Below are 18,580 nucleotides of genomic sequence, written 5' to 3'. Positions count from 1 at the left end.
GTGGCCAGGGAGACTGCAGAGTAATCTGTCCAAAACTGTGCTTGCCAACATTGCAGGGAGGTAGGGACAGTATTTCCAATATATGCACTTATAAGGGCTTTTTTTTTTTTTCTTAAAACATGTGAGAAATTTGTGCGTTAGTGACTGAGGAAGGGTGAATGATATTTCTAGAAGAGTTAGTGTCTCAGTGAGTTACACAGAACCTTGGAAATCATAGAGAAGAGTGACCCCATTTCCCAAATTGCATAGTTAGACAGACGATGTGAGAATTCAGTGATGTGAAAATTCTGACTAAGGAAAAGTATCTGATAGCATGCATTCTGTTTTGCAGAAGTAAAAATAATTTTTTGAAATCAGGAGAGTTCTAGAAACCAAGACATATAGTCACCATCTGCACAGAAAATGATTCCAAGGGCGCCTGGGTGGCTTGGTGGTAAACCGTATGACTCTTGATTTTGGGTCAGGTCATGATCTCATGATTCATGTGTTCAAACCCAAGGTGGGCTCTTCACTGAGTGTGGAGCCTGCTTGCTATTCTCTCTCTCCCTCTCTCTAGCCCTCTAATGTTTGCACTCTCCTTCTCTCAAATTAAATAAATAAGCATTTAATTTTTTTTTTTATTTCTTCCAACTAAGTATTTAAATTTTTTTTAATGTTTATTTATTTTTGACAGAGAAAGAGAGACAGTGCCTGAGCGGGGGAGGGGTAGAGAGAGAAGGAGACACAAAGCCCGAAGCAGGCTCCAGGCTCTGAGCTGTCAGCACAGAGCCCGGCGAGGGGCTGGAACTCACAAACCTCGAGATCATGACCTGAGCCGAAGTCGGACGCTCAACCGACTGAGCCACCCAGGCGCCCCAATAAATAAGCATTTAAAAAAAGAAGAAGAGGAAAATGATTCCAACCAGAATTTGGCTGGTGAAAAATAGGGTATCTGCATAATGTCTACCCTGATTTAATTTCCACCTCTCTACCTCTCCCGTGTAACTCTTGGACACCCTGCTCACCCACACAGTTTATTCTGGCCAGGCCACACAGTACTGGTCAGAGTAAATTCTGTCATCCCCCTTTCCTTCTATTTTTGTTCTTTATTTTTTTGTTCTTTTTTTCTTCTTCTCTTCATTCTTTTTCCTCCATTCTCACCCAAGATATATAAAAAGGTAGGAAGGATATCTGGGGTATTGAAATAATTTCTAGGTCCGTGGTTCTGGGGGATTTTATTCATAACAATTTAAAAATTGAAAACACGTCAGGGGATGTTTTCTGTTAAGCTACCTCATGAGTACCCAGAAATGTTTTTATTTACTTACCGTGCTCAATCATTCTCACCGTGGTTGACAGAGAAATAGCCTACAACTTTTTGCAGTTTATATGGAATGGCAACTCTGAAAATCTGAGATGAACCTTACACAAGTATGTTTGTCCATTTCCCCCCACCTTTGCTATCTATAATTTCATTGGCTTACATGTTTTCTGTTCTTTATAATTGTTCAACTCTCTTACTATTGGGGAAAAAAAAAAAATCTGTTTCTTTTATAGCCTAGAGTGCCCCCTAGTGGACCAAAACAGTTCACAAAGACCACTTCAGACCAGGCAATTCAGCAGGCACAGGCCCCAGCTCCATTCTTCCATGCTTCCTCATGAAGCAGATGACCAGGAAACAAAGTAACTGCTTAGACTGAATGGGAATTAAAAGTAAACCAATCCTACTTTAAAAAAATTTTTTTTAATGTTTATTTATTTTTGAGAGAGAGAGAGCATGAGCTGGAAGTGGGGAGAGAGAGAGGAAGACAGAATCTGAAGCAGGCTCCAGGTTCTGAGCTGTCAGCCACAGAGTCCCACATCAGGTTCGAACTCACCAACTGTGAGATTATGACCTGAGCCAAAGTCGGCTGCTTAACCGACTGAGCCACCCAGGTGCCCCCAAATCCTACTTTTAAAATGGAATTTCATGGGGCGTCTGGGTGGCTCAGTGGGTTAAGCAGCCGAGTTCAGCTCAGGTCATGATCTCACAGTTAGTGGATTTGAGCCCCATATCAGGCTCTGTGCTGACAGCTCAGAGCCTGGAGCCTGCTTCAGATTCTGTGTCTCCTTCACTCTCTGCCTCTTCTCTGCTCACACTCTCTCTCTCTCTCTCTCTCTCTCTCTCTCTGTCTCTCTCTCTCTCTCTCTCAAAAATAAATGAACATTAAAAAAATTTAAAAATAATAAAATAAAATGGAATTTCATGGAAGACAATAACGTAAGACAATTTGGCAATTCTCATCTTGTGCTATTTGAGTTGTTCTACCTAGTGCAGAATAAATGCATAAACATTTGCTAAAGTTTTACCATAAATGAGGCAATTTACCAGGTGTTAAGAATATGTAAAAGAGATGAGACAGTAGGTTACAGTCTACCAGGAAGGCCATTACACATAAATAGAGTAGAGTCAAAGAGTAGGACCCTAAGAGGAGAATGAACTAAAAGCTTTATTATCACAGAGGAGGGAGAAACACTTGCATGTGGGGTGATTGGACAAAGTTTATGAAGAAGATGATTGTACTCTTTTTTCTGCCTTTTTGATGAGAAGCATAGAGGAAAACATAAACCTTTATGATAGCTTATTACTTGTTGTTAATTTTAAGAGGAATTCATGAATGCATGAATGAAACATTACATAAAGACTAAAATCCCCTATGACTACAACTCTCAATTTTTACCTTTTCATTATTCACTAATTTGGAGTTGATGATTCCAGGTGTTTTACTGTAGATTTACACACATGTCCCAAATATAAGAATCCATAGAAAATATATAATATAGTTTTATTTACAGGTTTTTAATACAAAATGACACATACTGTGTATACCTTTCTGTAACTTGCTTTATAAACTCAATAATAGGGGTGTCTGGGTGGCTCAGTCAGTTGAGCACCCAACTCTTTTTTTTATTTTATTTTATTTTTTTTTCCAACATTTATTTATTTTTGGGACAGAGAGAGACAGAGCATGAATGGGGGAGGGGCAGAGAGAGAGGGAGACACAGAATCGGAAACAGGCTCCAGGCTCTGAGCCATCAGCCCAGAGCCCGACGCGGGGCTCGAACTCACGGACTGCGAGATCGTGACCTGGCTGAAGTCGGACGCTTAACCGACTGCGCCACCCAGGCGCCCCTGAGCACCCAACTCTTGATTTCGGCTCATGGGGTCGAGCCCCATTTTGGGCTCCATGCTGAGCTTGGAATCTGCTTAAGACTCTCTCTCTCTCTCTCTCTCTCTCTCTCTTCTCACCATCTGCCCTTCGCCCAGCTTGCTCTCTCTTTAAAAGGGAAGAAAGAAACTAAACTCAGTAATAAATCTTAGGGGTCTTATTATATTAACACACATATATCCTTCTGTTGCATTATTTCCATGTTAGGAATATACCACCATTTATACATCCCTTCCTCTATTGAAGAAGTATTAAGAGGTTGATTTTTTTTAATCTATGAAATACACAACAACAATAAACCCTTCTGAGCATTCTTGTATATTCATATGTGCACATGTTTCTCTAGGAGCTGAAATTATGAAAAAGTGAATGAATGTGTCATGAAGCTAGTAGGTGAAAATGACTCCAGGCAGAGGGAAAGTCAGGGATGCTGTGCAGGGGGTTGGTGGTCACACATTTCCTTCTTCCCCACGCGGTTCAAGGGTCAACTATATATCAAAGTGTTAGGATGTGCCATTTACCTTAAAACTTTTTAACACAGACAATAAGATATCATATATTTGTGCCACTTGAATTAAGTTTCAACTCTAAGGAGAGGCAATGACCCTCATCAGGAAAACAAATTGCAGATGGGGGATCAGCTTACATTGTAATGGAAAGCCATGGCACAGGAAACTAAAATTCAGATATCCACATCTTGAGCAATATGTGAAACTTTACTAAATAAGAGAGCATACCATATGTTAGGTTTTTATTGGCAAATTAGGGGTATATTAAATAGCAAAATTAATGTTATGCCTGGGTCTTTTTGTCTAAGTAATCTCTACACCCAACATGGGGCTTGAACTTACAACCCTGAGATCAAGAGTCACATGCTCCACCCACTGAGCCAGCCAGGCACCCCAACATGAGTCTTTAAATAAAGGTATCTAAGATACATGTCTCGGCTAAAATGTTTTAGAGACACACTCTACTCTTGCACCAACAGAATATAAAAATCGAAGGTAGTCTGTACTTTGAAACTTTATGAATGGAATTAAAGATTTCACCCTTAACAGATCTAGTGTCCAGCCAGTGGTGGATACAGATGTGAATAAACAAAGTGTGATATATTCAGATAGTAGGATACTTAGGAAGAGGAAGTAATGAGCGACTGATACATACAAGAGCATGGGTGAATCTTGTTTAATGAAAGAAACAAGGTACAAAAGAGTCCCTACCATATGATTTCCTGGATTTAAAGTTCTAGAACCGTTAAAATAAATCTTGCTCAGGTGAATGGAGTATTGTTTCTTCAGATTGTTTTAATATTCTCTTTGCCTTTCCATCCTATTTAAAAGACAGAAAAAATCAGAAATAAGGATGGATAAGGGAGTTAATGCAAGAATATGACTAGGAATTACCATCTCCAGACACATTCTCATTAGTCAATGAATGATCATTTGTTTTAGTTAATATAACATATTGCCAAAGTTGATTAGAATTTGCCTCTGTGCTATAATGAATTTTTGGTCAAATATAGACAAAATGGGAAAAATTGAAATTAAATTCACTGATAACTCAATAGTGATTCATATAATATTTCCAAAATCCCCTTTATATAATCCTTTATCATGGGAAGTTTCTCATATTTATATAATAATCACATAAAACAGTAAAGAAGTAGAATCTGCTTTGACGTCTCAGGCAGAGTTGGGGAAGAGAAAATGGGGGATGCTCTCCAGCTGCTTGAGTGTCCTGGTGAATGAACAAAAGTGGTCCATTCAGGAGAGAGAAACTGCACAATAAATTGACTAGGGGAAACCTAAAAGAATTATTAACTACAACGGAATATTGGAGTAAAAAGGGAATGGCTAGTAGGAAGGAAAGAGGACTCCTACAGGAATAGGGGATGTAAAGTGTAGCCACTGCTCAGGGATACAATATGCAGGAAGAGGTTCCCATCCACTCCAGGGCTGAGACTCAGACCTTGGAGAAGACACACTTGTGGCTCACTGGATGGCAGAGAAGTTACTATGGTGCGGTAACAGTGGACCTTGCTGGAAATCCACCCTTGAGAACTTGCCAGAAAACCATCCTTTGGAATGCTGGGAAAAGATGTTCACAAGGACATATCTTATGGGAGGCACTCTTCTACAAACCCACCTAAAAATAGGGGTGCTAAGGGAAGCTGCTGTACCCCTGGGTGCTGCTGAACACTGCCCTGCAGGAAGCTGGTGCAGGTGCTGACATGAGCTGGTCACTGGAGACGCCCCCAGGCTGCAGGAGCTTGCCAGAGGGAACACAGACAAGGAGGCAAATCCCTCTCTTCCTGCACTTGCTACTGAAAATTTTAAAGTTGTGCCAACTGGCAAAGAAAATATTTGAAGGGACCAAATCTATTTTTAAGAGCAAGCAAAAGATGAATTTGGAGCTGAGAGTTAATAAATCTCTCACCCCTTTGACTACTCAGCTTCTATATGTAAACTTCTACACATATTTGAAACACATGTAACAACAAAACAATTCAATATTTTTACCTCCTTCAGGATACTGCTATCCTTCTTGGCAAGTGAAAAAAACTTCTCACCCTTTCCCCAAAATGAGGAGATGCCTGAATACAATATCATCACCATCACTGATGATATTAATAACTCTTCAGATTCAGAGCCCCTCTAAAAAATTCTGTTACCTATAAGCTAAAGTGTAAAGTTAATTTCCAGAAGTTGTATATAAAATGAAAATGGGAAAGATAGTAGCAGGAAAGATTTGGCACATACAAGTAAGCATACATATATAACAAGAAAATACAAAATATGCAAAAGTACTATGACTTTGCCTATACTTCACATGGTGAGCTTTGAATGATGTATAGAATTGTTGAATCCATATGTTGTATATATGAAACTAATATAACATTATATGTTCATTATACTTCACTTTTTAAAAGTACTACAACTTTGGGGCGCCTGGGTGGCTCAGTCTGTTGAGCTTCCGACTTCGGCTCAGGTCACGATCTCAGGGTCTGTGAGTTTGAGCCCTGCGTCGGGCTCTGTGCTGACAGCTCAGAGCCTGGAGCCTGCTTCCAATTCTGTGTCTCCCTCTCTCTCTGCCCCTCCCCCGTTCATGCTCTGTCTCTCTCTGTCTCAAAAATAAATAAACATTAAAAAAATAAATTTAAAACTACTACAACTTTGTTTCTGTAATTGGTCACAAGGCTATAACTGACATCTATTGCTTCCTTAATCAATCTCTACTTTATATTTCCCCTGCCCTCAACCAGTTTTGTTTGGGTAACTATAGTTTTCCATTAAACTTCACCACTGAGCATGAAAGTACTAACAGGCTCCAAACATAGTATTCTTGCTTCCATTGTGTAGATGCAACCCAATATCTTCTTGTTAATCATTATGATTCAATGACTGAGAAGCTCAAAATATCCAGGAGTTATACTTATCATCCATTGAGTAGAGAGATTTTTTTTTGTCTCCTGGCAGAAGAATTCTTCCCTAAAGACTAAGATCTCCAAATCCACATAGCATAAAGTTGCCAGTATGGAAATCTCAAAGTCTGATAGTGGGTTATTAGCTGTAATAGTAAGAGAAGCCACTTCCACATCTATGTTTTCATTCCAGGGCCCATGGATTCTGGCTATGTGAAAGACAGTAATGCATAAAGTAACATAAATTTCTCTGATTTGAAGCACATGTTAATTTCTACTAACAAAGTCTCATCAGTCAGGGTGTATCTCCCAACTGGCATTGTAACTCAGTCTTCAGTAAGATATTCTTTCAATTAGGCCAGCCACTTCTGTGTGGTGAGGTATGGGGTAAGACTGGCTAATTACATGAAAAGTCGTAATTATTAGTTTGATAAAATAACTCAGGATTCCCACATTATTCTTAATATAATTCTTTATTGTAGAAAGTTCCTCATAAAAATCATATGTAACCTGGGGCGCTTGGGTGGCTCAGTCGGTTAAGCATCCAACTTCGGCTCAGGTCATGATCTCATGGCTCATGAGTTCAAGCTCCACATCAGGCTCTGTGCTGACAGCTCAGAGCCTGGAGCCTGCTTCGAATTCTGTGTCTCCCTCCCTTTCTGCCCCACCCCCATTCATGCTCTGTCTCTTTCTCTCAAAAATTAATAAACATAAAAAAATACACAATCATATAAATAAATAACTAATAATAAAAGCAGAAAGGGAGAGAGAAGGACAGGGTACTTTGATTTTTCAGGTAGAGTTAGGGTTGGGAAGGTGGGGGTATGATCTCCCAACTGCTCAGGGTCCTTGATATAAATCCTATTTTTCTTCAAACTCACTTTGAGTTCAGAATCAAAAACATTAGTAAGCTCCTTCTCCTACTAGTCTGAATAAAGCTCCCACCACAGTCCCTTTGGGCAATGTACTTGAGCTGATGATAGTGTCACCTGAAAATAGAGGTAGAGAGATTATGGTCCAAAAGTAAAAAGGGAAGGAAGGAAGGAGAAGGAAATTAAAGGAATACAAATTCCTTATTCCAGATTTTATGTCTCCAACACCAGCGTTTACTTTCCTTGTACCCTTCCAGCAATCACTCAAACACATTTATTACACATAACCATATCACCACATCCTAAAAATTACCATTGATCTTCTGATGTATCGTTAGTGATGATCTATTTAGTCTCTCTATATTTTGAGGGCTGCTGGGCACTTTTCACACATTATAGAATAAACCAAGAAGCAGCTAGAAAGCTTCCTCTTTATCTTTCTCCCCTTTTTGCAGAGTATTTGTTATCTCTAAGACTTCAAGAACACAAGGGCCATTAAACTTCTTACACAGTTCTTTCCATCCTAACACAAAACAATTTTATACTGGGTTATAAGTTTATACTGGGTCCAGTGACACCTAGTATTCACTGCAATTCCTATCAATATTTCTAGCAGAGTTTGGCATTGTTAAAATTACTACATCATTAATTATAATGTTGTTAACATATAAGATTCAAACTCTAATATTCCAACTATGAAATCAAACAAGAACAGGAGAAAAAGCAAGAAGAAAAAAAAATGTCCATAGCTGGAAGCAGCAAAAGAGATTATATCCACAAATTTCTGGTGAAGATTTATAGAATTTAAATTACTAAAAGAAGGGGTGCCTGGGTTGGTTGAATGTCCAACTCTTGATTTCAACTCAGGTCATGATCTCACACTTTGTGAGTTCCAGCCCCGCAATGGGCTCTGCACTGATAATATGGAGCCTGCTTAGCATTCTGTCTCTCCATCTCTCTGCCCCTCTCCTGTTCATGCCCCACCCCCTAAAATTAAGTAAGTAAGTAAGTAAATAAATACATTAAAATTTTTCAGAGTCCCTCTTAAATAAAGGAATTGACACTCAAAGATAATATTCTGACATATTCTGACCAACACAGTAAGATCTAGGGGGAAAAAAATTCCAAGAAGATGATCTGTGAATGATGAAAGAAACAAGCAGGCAAACTTTTCAGGGAAAGAACATGAGGAGTTCATGTTTTGTTTTCTGGGTTGGCTGACAGAAGAAATGATAAATGAAAACTCATATAGTTAACCTCGTAGGCAGTCAACCTCAAGGCCAGTCTTTAAGCATCCTGGTATTATATGATCAGAACACTATCTTCTCCATCATTCTGTAATACTATTTATTATCATGTAGTTTCTACAAAGACCAAAAACCTGCTAAATTAAGTTTATCAGACATGGAGTTGTAGAATTATATAGAAATATCTGAGTCTGCTCAGTTCTATTTGCCTCATTTGGCATCATACAGCAAGAGATCTCTGATAATACCACAGGAAGAGACCGTCAGTCTCCAAAAACTCCCCTACCATGGTGGTTTGTGTTCAGCTCCCCCTGCAGTCCCAGACACTGTGTCACGCACAGCACAGAAGTACTTGGCTGCATCGCTGCCAAGGGCTCGGGATTTCCTCAGGTGGAAGGTGGTTTCATGGTTCTTAAATTCAGCCTCAAAACCGTTGAGGCCTTTAACCAGGGTGTCCCCTGAAAAGTACTTCAGTAGAAACTGGAGTCCTTGGTTGGGGTGCTGCATGTACCAGAAGAGATAAGGAGTTCCACTTGAGGAATAGTTGCACCTCAGCTCCAGAGGGGCTCCTTCAGAGACAGTGACATGGACATCAGGCTGCGTCACTGACTGGGCTCCGGTGTCGCCTGCAAAATCAGTGTTGTATCAGTGAAAGCAGTGCACACTTCACAATGAAAAGTCAGTATTTCCAGCCGAATCTGTACAACTATAGACTAATATGAAATTTTACTCACGCAGGGCAAATATCCCCAGTGTTGAGATAAGCAACAGGAACATGGCCGAGCAGTAGAAAGGCAGTGGGCTCTTCTCAGGAAAATCTCCCCCTGAGCAGACAGGAAACTGGCTGAGGAAACCAAGCCCTCGGACATAAGAAGGGTGGAGAAAGTAAAGTTGGACAGGTTCCTTGCTGAGATAAAAATGCAAAAGCTGTTGCGATGAGCCTGGAGCTTTCTGACGGATGATTCTTGTCCCTGTCTCTGTCTGCAAAGAGCTCAGCCAGCTGCAGGGGGGAGGGCGTGAGCAGATGATGTTGAGCAACAAGATCTCTAGTTTGTGCATCATCGTCCCCTGGAGGCCCCTCCAAGAACTAATTTATGTGTTCCTTCTGTTTTCTGAGGTATGAAAAGTTCTGCACAATATATTTCTTCCTTCCCAAACCTATGATGGTGTATTCTTCCTGGAGTCTGTTAGAAATGAGGTGTCATATAAAAGTAGACTAATGAGTTTCACTGAGAAATCAGTTTTTAAAAAATATATCAGACTCAGAATCCAAGTTACAACACAACACTTAAAATGTTTAAGATGAATTCAATCTCCATCAAAATACCACCAGCATTTTTCGCAGAGCTACACCAAACAATACTAAAATTTGTATGGAACCACAAAAGACCCTGAATGGCCAAAGCAATCCTGAAAAAAAAAAAAAAAACTGGAAGCATTGCGATTCTGGATTTCAGGCTATCTTACAAAGCTGTTGTCATCAAGATAGTATGGTATTGGTACAAAAACAAACACGCAGATCAATGGAACACAACAGAATACCCAGAAATGGACCCACAACTATATGGTTAATTCATCTTCAACAAAGCAGGAACGAATATCCAACTGAAAAAAAAGACAGTCTCTTCAACATATGGTGTTGGAAAACTGGAAGGCAACATGCAGAAGAATGAAACTGGACCACTTTCTTATACCATACAGAAAAATAAATTCAAAATGGATGAAAGACCTAAATTTGAGACAGGAAACCATCAAAATCCTAGAGGAGAATGGAGGTAGCAACCTCTTTGACTTCAGCCACAGTAACTTCTTACTAACATGTTGTCGAAGGCAAGGGAAACAAAAGCAAACGTGAACTATTGGTACTTCATCAAGATAAAAACCTGCACAGTGAAGGAAACAATCAACAAAACTAAAAGGCACCCTTGGAATTGGAGAAGATATTGCAAACGATACATCTGATAAAGGGTTACTATCCAAATCTATGAAGAACTTATCAAGTTCAACACTCGAAAAACAAATAACTCACTTAAGAAATGGGCAGAAGACATGAACAGACACTTTTCCAAAGAAGAAACCCAGATGGCTAACAGACACATGAAAAGATGCTCAACATTACTCATCATCAGGAAAATATAAACGAAAACTATGATGAGATACACCTCACACCTGTCCGAATGGCTAAAATTAACAACACAAGAAACAACTGATGCTGGCGAGGATGTGGAGAAAGGGGGACTCTTTTGCACTGCTGGTGGGAATGCAAACTGGTGCAGCCACTCTGAAGAACAGTATGGAGGTTTCTCAAGAAACTAAAATTAGAACTACCCTATGATCCAGCAATTGCACTGTTAGGTATTTCCCCAAAGAATACAAAAATACAGATTTGAAGGAGCACATACACAGTAATCTTTGTGCACAGTAATCTCTCCAAAATTGTGCTTGCCAACAGTGCAGGAGGTAGGGGAGATATTTCCAATACATGACTGTATAAGGTTTTTTTTTTTCTTAAAACATGTTATCTAAGACATTTGTGGGTTTGTGACTGAGGAAGGATGAATGATATTTCTGGAAGAGTCAGTTTCTCAATGAATTACACATCCTTGAAGAGTGGCTCCATTCCCCAAATTGAATAGTTTGGCAGACAATGTAAAAATTCAGTTGTATAAAAATACTGATAAAGAAAAACTAGTGTATTACAGAAGTAAATACAGTTTCTTGATATCAGGAAAGTTCTAGAAACAAAAAAAGACAAAATAGAAAATGATTCCAACCAGAATTTAGTTGGTAAAAAATAGGATGTCTACAAAATGTTCACTCTGATTTAATTTCCAGCTCTGTACCTTTCCTGTGCAATTTTTGGCCCCCGTCTCACCCACACAGCTGATTCTGGCCAGGCCCTATGTTGCCGATCAAAGTAAATATCGCACTATATTTTTGTTCCTTATTTTTATCTCTTCTCTTCATTCTTGTTCACTTTACTCTCAGCCAAGATATATGAAAAGGTAGGATAGTGGGGGTATTCAAATATTTTTCTTATCAGTTGGACTAGAGAATTTTAATCATAACAGTCAAAAAATCGAAAGCAGATAATGGGATATTTTATGTTCAGTTTCCATGGTTATAATGCCCAGAAATATTCCTATCCTGGTACCTGTGCTCAAAGAATTATCTTCATCATGGATTTATAGAACTATAGACTCTAGATGTCTGCTGAAGTTTATATGGAATGGCAGAATTGAAAACCTGAGATGAACTTTACACACTGTTCCTCTTCTGCCCACCCCAACTTCGCTATCTATATAATATGACTGGCTCGCTTGACTAACCACGGTGTCCTTCAGTAGAAGAATGGGTAAATACACTGTGGTATGTCCAAACAATGGAAACTTAGTGCTAAAAAGAAATGAGCTGTCACCTAATGTCTAAATAACTTTAAAAACAGAAGTCTAAGGAAATAAAGGTCAGCCTTAAGATTCCCACAGAATAAAGGATTTTTCAGCCAGTGGTATATGAATTAAAATATCTTTACAGTAATTTAAACTATTTAAGAAATATTTGGAAAAAAGTTTGTTTTATCAGAATGCCTTAGTCATCTAGGACTGCTGTAACAAAATACCATAGACTGTGTTGCTTAAACAACAGATATTTGTTACTCATGGTTCTGAAAGCTGGGAAGTCCAAGATCAAATTGCTAGCAGATTAGTTCCTGGTGAACTCCTTCCTTAGGGCTTATAGATGGACCCCTTCAGTTGGTGGTGAGAAGAAGCTCTCGTATCTCTTCCTCTTTTTATAAGGACACTAATCCCATCATGGAAGTCCCATTTTCATGACCCTATCTAAATCTAATTACCTCACAAAGGCCACATCTCCTAATACCATCACACCGGGGGCTAGGCTTCAACGTATGAATTTTGGCAGAACACATCCAGTCCATAACACAAAACATTCTGAAATTATTATTATCACTGAAGGAAATACTTATTTTCATAGGTAAAAATATCATAGACCAAGTTCAATCCAATTTAGCAACATAGATACACGAGTATATGGATTTACTCTAATTCTAAAAATCATTGTTTGAAATTATTAAAGAAATATGAAAAAAAAAAGAAATGAGCCATCAGCCATGAAAAGATGGGAGGAAAGTTAAATGCATATTTCTAGGTGCAAGAAGCCAATCTGAAAAGGCTGTATGCTGTTTGATACCTACTACATGACATTCTGAAAAAGACAAAACTATGGGGACAGTAAAAAGATCATTGGTTACAGTGGGGTTAGAGGGAGGAAGGGAAAAAAATTTTTAAGTTAAAGAAAGCATAACTGAAAAGCAAAAATCAGAAAGCTTATAACACAGATTTGGAAGGAAACTTTTTATGTGCTCCTCTCAATTCCTCAAAAATCAACTTCCAGTTTTCTGTTAGTTTAGAAAGTGGTCATTGCTTGTTATAAAGGGCCGTGGAGTGCATGGCTGTTCTGTTCCTTATGAATTTTCTCTCGCGGTCCACTTATTTTCCTTCCCTATGTGCCAATACGATCAGTACACACACACACACACACGTGTGTGCATGCAGGCATACACGCATGTACCAACACAGGCAACATCCTCCTCCTCAGTTACTCAAAATATTCAAAAATATGTGGGGTTTCTTTTCCCTCGGCCTTCCCGGAGGGCCCAGCACACACAGAGGTATTTCTGCACTGGGCCTCGTGTTTTTCTTTATCAAGTCTCTCACACAAGTTTGCATTTCTGCCTATACTGCTCATTCTCTAAAATTTGTTGGCATCACGGTCTGCTGATAGCTTCTTTTCTGTTTCTGTTTGGTTTTGTGGGTTTCTGCTCTGTGGGATGTTTTTACCATCTCTTGAATAGAGTTTTAGAGAAAATCAAGAGATAAATGTGTATTTTTAAACAACCATTATTTTTTCTAGGTATTTTATTTCGGGGGCACCTTGGTGGCTCAGTCGGTTAAGCGTCTGACTTCAGCTCAAGTCATGATCTCATGGTCCGTGAGTTCGAGCCCCACGTCGGGCTCTGTGCTGACAGCTCAGAGCCTGGAGCCTGCTTCAGATTCTGTGTCTCCCTCTCTCTGACCCTCCCCCATTCATGCTCTGTCTCTCTGTCTCAAAAATAAATAAACATTAAAAAAAAAGTTTTTAAAAAAATTAAAAAAATTTAAAAAAAAGAAGTCATGTACCTGTAAACGTTCCACTTGAGGTGTTGAGCGCTAGATGACCCTTCATGCAAATAGCAAAGCAAACGTTTTACAGACTATAAATAAACATAGATACATAATGAAAGTAATATGAAGAAATTAATCTATAAGCAAAAGGGCAGGAGGGAACATAACAGGAAAATAAGCATAATGTTCCTTAACGGTTGCTTACACAAAGGAACATTTTTAGAATTAGGTAATGCCGAGAAACATAGATGATGCACGCTACCAGGAAATTGCTAACAAATATAATGACATGTTTGCCACAATAAAGCAGCCAGTCTAACACACTGCTGTTGTCTGTGTCCATTTGTTATTTCGCCAATGCCGTTCATCCTTCGGGAACCCCTGGACCTGCTGGGGCTGGACCTCAGCACCTTCTGGTTTCTATGCTTTAGCCATTTGTATGACTTTTGTATCAAGCAGACACGGAGGAACAAACCACCATACACTGTGCTGGAACCAGAGTGGATCAATCAGAGACGCTCAGCATCTGGGCTCCTGTTCTGCTCAGAGTTTGCGCTCAGCTCCCCCTGCAGACTCTGTCACTGTGTCCGTCAGGGCACAGTAGTACACAGCCGAATCTGACACTTGCACTGAGGATTTCTCCAAGTGGAAGGTTTTGGATTTCCTGTTGTAGGTGGCTTCAAAACCTTTGTGACTTCCCTTCTCTGTGTCCCTAAAGGCTTTCAGGAGGAGCTGTGGACCTTCTCTGGGATACTGGACATACCAGAAAAGAGTGGGGTACCCTGTCGCTGAATAAGTACATTTTATAGTCAGGGGCTCCCCTTCGGAGAGGGTCACTGGGCCTTCCATCTGGGTCACTGAGTCTCCGTGGGTTTGTCCTGGGAAAAAAGAAAAGAGACCTGTGTTACCTTGGACATATACGTCCTGGATAAATTTATACTTATATGTTTTGCTGACAGAACAGAAGAAAGAATCCAAATTTTAAGAGGCATTTTACTTACCAAGCAACAAGAGTACCACAGTCACGAAGCCTGGAGAAGAGTTCATCTCTAGAGTGTCACCTAGATAATGTGTTTCATTCTTAGCAGGAAGAAGCATTGGAGAGACAGAGCAATGATCAGTGGAAACCCACATTTCTCAGGAAAGGTGTTTGTGTTAGGAAGCTGCACCCCCTGCTGGACAGGGACTGAAACGGGATGCATGGTGGCCAGGGTCCTCCCAGAGTCAGCAAGATGTCTTTGTCCCTGACTTTATGAGGCACATGTCAGTCTTCAGGTGGCACTTGGAAATCTGAACAGCAGCAATCCTGACCTCTCAGGTCTATTTTGTTCTTAGGTCACTACCTAATGTGGAAGTTCTTTAACAGAGCATCCCAGAGCATTATTTCTGTAGCTGAAGATAACAACCTTCTAACACATTTTAATTCTGTACTTTATGTTTTCACGTATCCACTGTGGGCCAGCCTATAATCCACTGACTGCCAGAAAATGGCTGGGATTGAATACAGAGAAAGTAATAAGAAGTCAAGTCATTACTGAGTGGTTCTGTGTTTTTCAACACTGTACCCCAATGTTAGAACAGTGGCTGTCCTTTTTTAATATTCACTAAATATTTTTTTAATGTTTATTTATTTTTGAGAGAGAGAGACAGAGACAGAGATAGAGTGTGAGCAGGGGAGGGACAGAGAGAGGGAGACACAGAATCCAAAGCAGGCTCCAGGTTCTGAGCTGTCAGCACAGAGCCCGACGCGGGGCTCGAACTCACGGACCGCGAGATTCTGACCTGAACCAAAGTCAGATGTTTAACCGACTGAGCCACCCAGGCACCCCAATACTTACTAAATATTTCTTAAACAGAAATAATGAACATGTGGCCTTTATCTGAAATATAGTATTTCTTGGTCCTAAAATAATACCAATTGTAAGGATTACTATCTTCTTAACAAAAGCTTTCAGAAGAAAAGTCACCCTATTTTGTAAACAAATATTTTAATAGTCAAATATTCCCGGTTTTCCAAACCAGTAAAAAGTGAATATATGAGTTCTAGACAGAAGAAACGTCATAAATGAAGTTGTTGAATCCCTATTGAATGATCTGAGATTCTCATTCTCTCACTGTTTGTTGATGTAAATATAAGGTGGCTGTTAAATGTGAAACAGGCAACAAATACTAAACCTATACTATTAACAAGTTTTAGGCTCAAAGATGCTTCTGACTGCCATCCATTTGTTACATTTTCTTGCCAACCTTGAATGAAATAATTTCTCCCCACAAGGTAAGGGATCAGGATTATGAAGATAAAGTTCTGGAGAGGGACACATCTTCTGTAGCTCTGTACACATGTATCTCTAAACACAGAGACAGAAGCTTAGCTCACACTCTCTGTTGAAGGCCACTCTCCATGGATTCACATCAAGGAGCTTCATGAGTCCAGAGACAACATTGTAGTGGTTTCCCACATGCAGAGGGGAGTAAGAAATTCAAGAGTGGATATTGTTTTGGTTCACGTGTCCCTTCCCTTCCTCTCCACTTTCCAAGTCAAATTGTCACAACCGGCCTCAAAACTATGCTAGGAAGGAATTTGGGACAAGCAGCTATCAACTTCTATACAGGTATGGCAGGGAGAATGCCAGATAGACTGGGATGACACTGGTTTGAAAATAAGCAGGATAGCACGTGGATACAGAAAGTCGTTATCTACACTATCAAAAAAAAAAAAAAACAGTTTAAGCCAATGAGAACCTAGAGGAAAAGTGTTTCACATTTTGAGTGACACCAGAAGACTTGTACAACATTGAGAACAGAGATCTCTTAAATTTGGATTTTTAATGGCTTTATTGATTTGTAACTGACATAAAAATAAACTGCACCAATTTAAAGTGAGCAATTTTATAAGATTTAACATAAATATATATATATATATTTGTGAAGCCATCACCACAGTCAAAGTAATGAACATATGCATCATCCTCAAAAGCTTCCTCATGTCTCTTTGCAATCCGTCTCTCAACCCTCTCCCACCCCCATTTCAGGCAACCCTTCTGTCATGAATAGTTCACATAATTTATAATTTTGCATAAGCAGAATCACATGTACTCTTTCGTCTGCCTTCTCCTCAGCATAGTTATTCTGAAATTTTTCCATGGTTGTAAGTATCAAAAGTTTGTTCCTTTTTGTTGCTAAGTAGCATTCTATTACAGAGATATAAAATAATTTCTTCATTTATTCACCTACTAATGTACATTTCGGTTAGTCCCATTTGGGGGCTGTTAAAAATAAAGCTGCTGGAGACTCACAAATGCAAACAACAAACTGATGGTTGCTAGAGGGAAGGGGTTGGGGAATGGGCAAAATGTGTGAATGTGAGTGGAAGATACAGGCTTCCACTTATGGAATGAATAAGTCACGATGATAAAAGGCAGAGCATAAGGAATAGAGTCAATGATATTGTAATAGTGTTTTGTATGGTAACAGATGCTGGCTACACTTGTGAACACAGCAAAATGTTTAGACTTGTCAAATCACTATGTTGTATGCCTGGAACTAATATAATGTGTGTCAACTATCCTCAAATAAAAATATATACAAATAGGACAGACCTTGTTTTCTTCTCGCTGAGTATTCTCAATTACTAGCTAAACAGTGCATTAAAAACTCATCATGCAATTACAAATTCTGTATCTTATTCAGCACACCATCATCATACATTAGAATATTTATTCTCACAAAGACATTACACTTTCATGTCTCTTTTAAACTACATTTTGTAAGGCACTGATGTATTAAAGATATAAAGTGATTCCATTATGAGGTTAATATTCCTATGCATGCTTGAAGATTTGGGGCCTACATGAATGCATGGAACAAATTCCTTATTCTCAACTCAATTTCAGCACCTGAAATTCCACTCTAAAGAACATTCCCCTTAGAACTAATAAATGAATTCAGCACAATTGCAGGATGAAAAACCAACACGCAAAACTCCATTGCACTTCCATCCACTAACAATAAATCATCCAAAAGGAAATTAAGAAAACATTTCCATTTAAGGGACACCTGGGTGGCTCAGTCAGTTAAGTGTCCAACTTCAGCTCAAGTCATGATCTCATGGTTTGTGGGTCTGAGCCCCATGTCGGGCTCTGTGCTAACAGCTCAGAGCCTGCAGCCTGCTTCAGATTCTGTGTCCCTCTCTCTCTGCCACTCCCTCACTTGTTCTCTCTCTCCCTCCCTCCCTCTCTCTCTCTCTTTTTCCTCTCTCAAAAATAAACATTAATAATAATTAAAAAAAAAGAAAATATTTCCATTTACAATAGCATCGAAAATAATAAAATGCTTGGGAATAAAATTAAGTACAGGAACTAAAGAATGTATGCTGAAAATTATAAGACACTGCTAAGAGTAATTAAAGAAGACACAAAGAAATGGGAAGACATCTGTGTTCATGGATTGGAAGACTTAATATTGTTAATATGTCAATACTACAGAAAATGATCTATACGGTTAATGCAATTCCTGTCAAAATCCCAAAGGTCCGTTTTGCAGAAATAGAAAAATCCACCAGAGATTCATAAGGCGTCTCAAGGGACCCCATATAGTCAAAACAATCTAAAAAAAGAAGAATAACGCTGAAAAAGAAGAATAAGGTCCTACACTTCTTGACTGCAACATT

General features: G+C 39.2%; 1 gene segment (V, D, J or C); it reads right to left on the bottom strand.

Annotated features, from left to right (window-relative positions):
• Positions 1-7,107: 7,107 nt before the first annotated feature.
• On the bottom strand, positions 7,108-10,092 carry LOC131516898 (T-cell receptor alpha chain V region PHDS58-like). The segment is given in 2 exon segments: positions 7,108-9,354; positions 9,463-10,092. Coding segments are annotated over 2 exon segments (672 nt in total).
• Between the last annotated feature and the right edge of the window lie 8,488 nt (positions 10,093-18,580).

Source organism: Neofelis nebulosa, chromosome 7 (assembly GCF_028018385.1).
Source record: "Neofelis nebulosa isolate mNeoNeb1 chromosome 7, mNeoNeb1.pri, whole genome shotgun sequence".
Classification (NCBI taxonomy): Eukaryota; Metazoa; Chordata; class Mammalia; order Carnivora; family Felidae; genus Neofelis; species Neofelis nebulosa.
The sequence above is the reverse complement of the archived record's forward strand: the minus strand, read 5'-3'. Positions and strand labels throughout refer to the sequence as shown.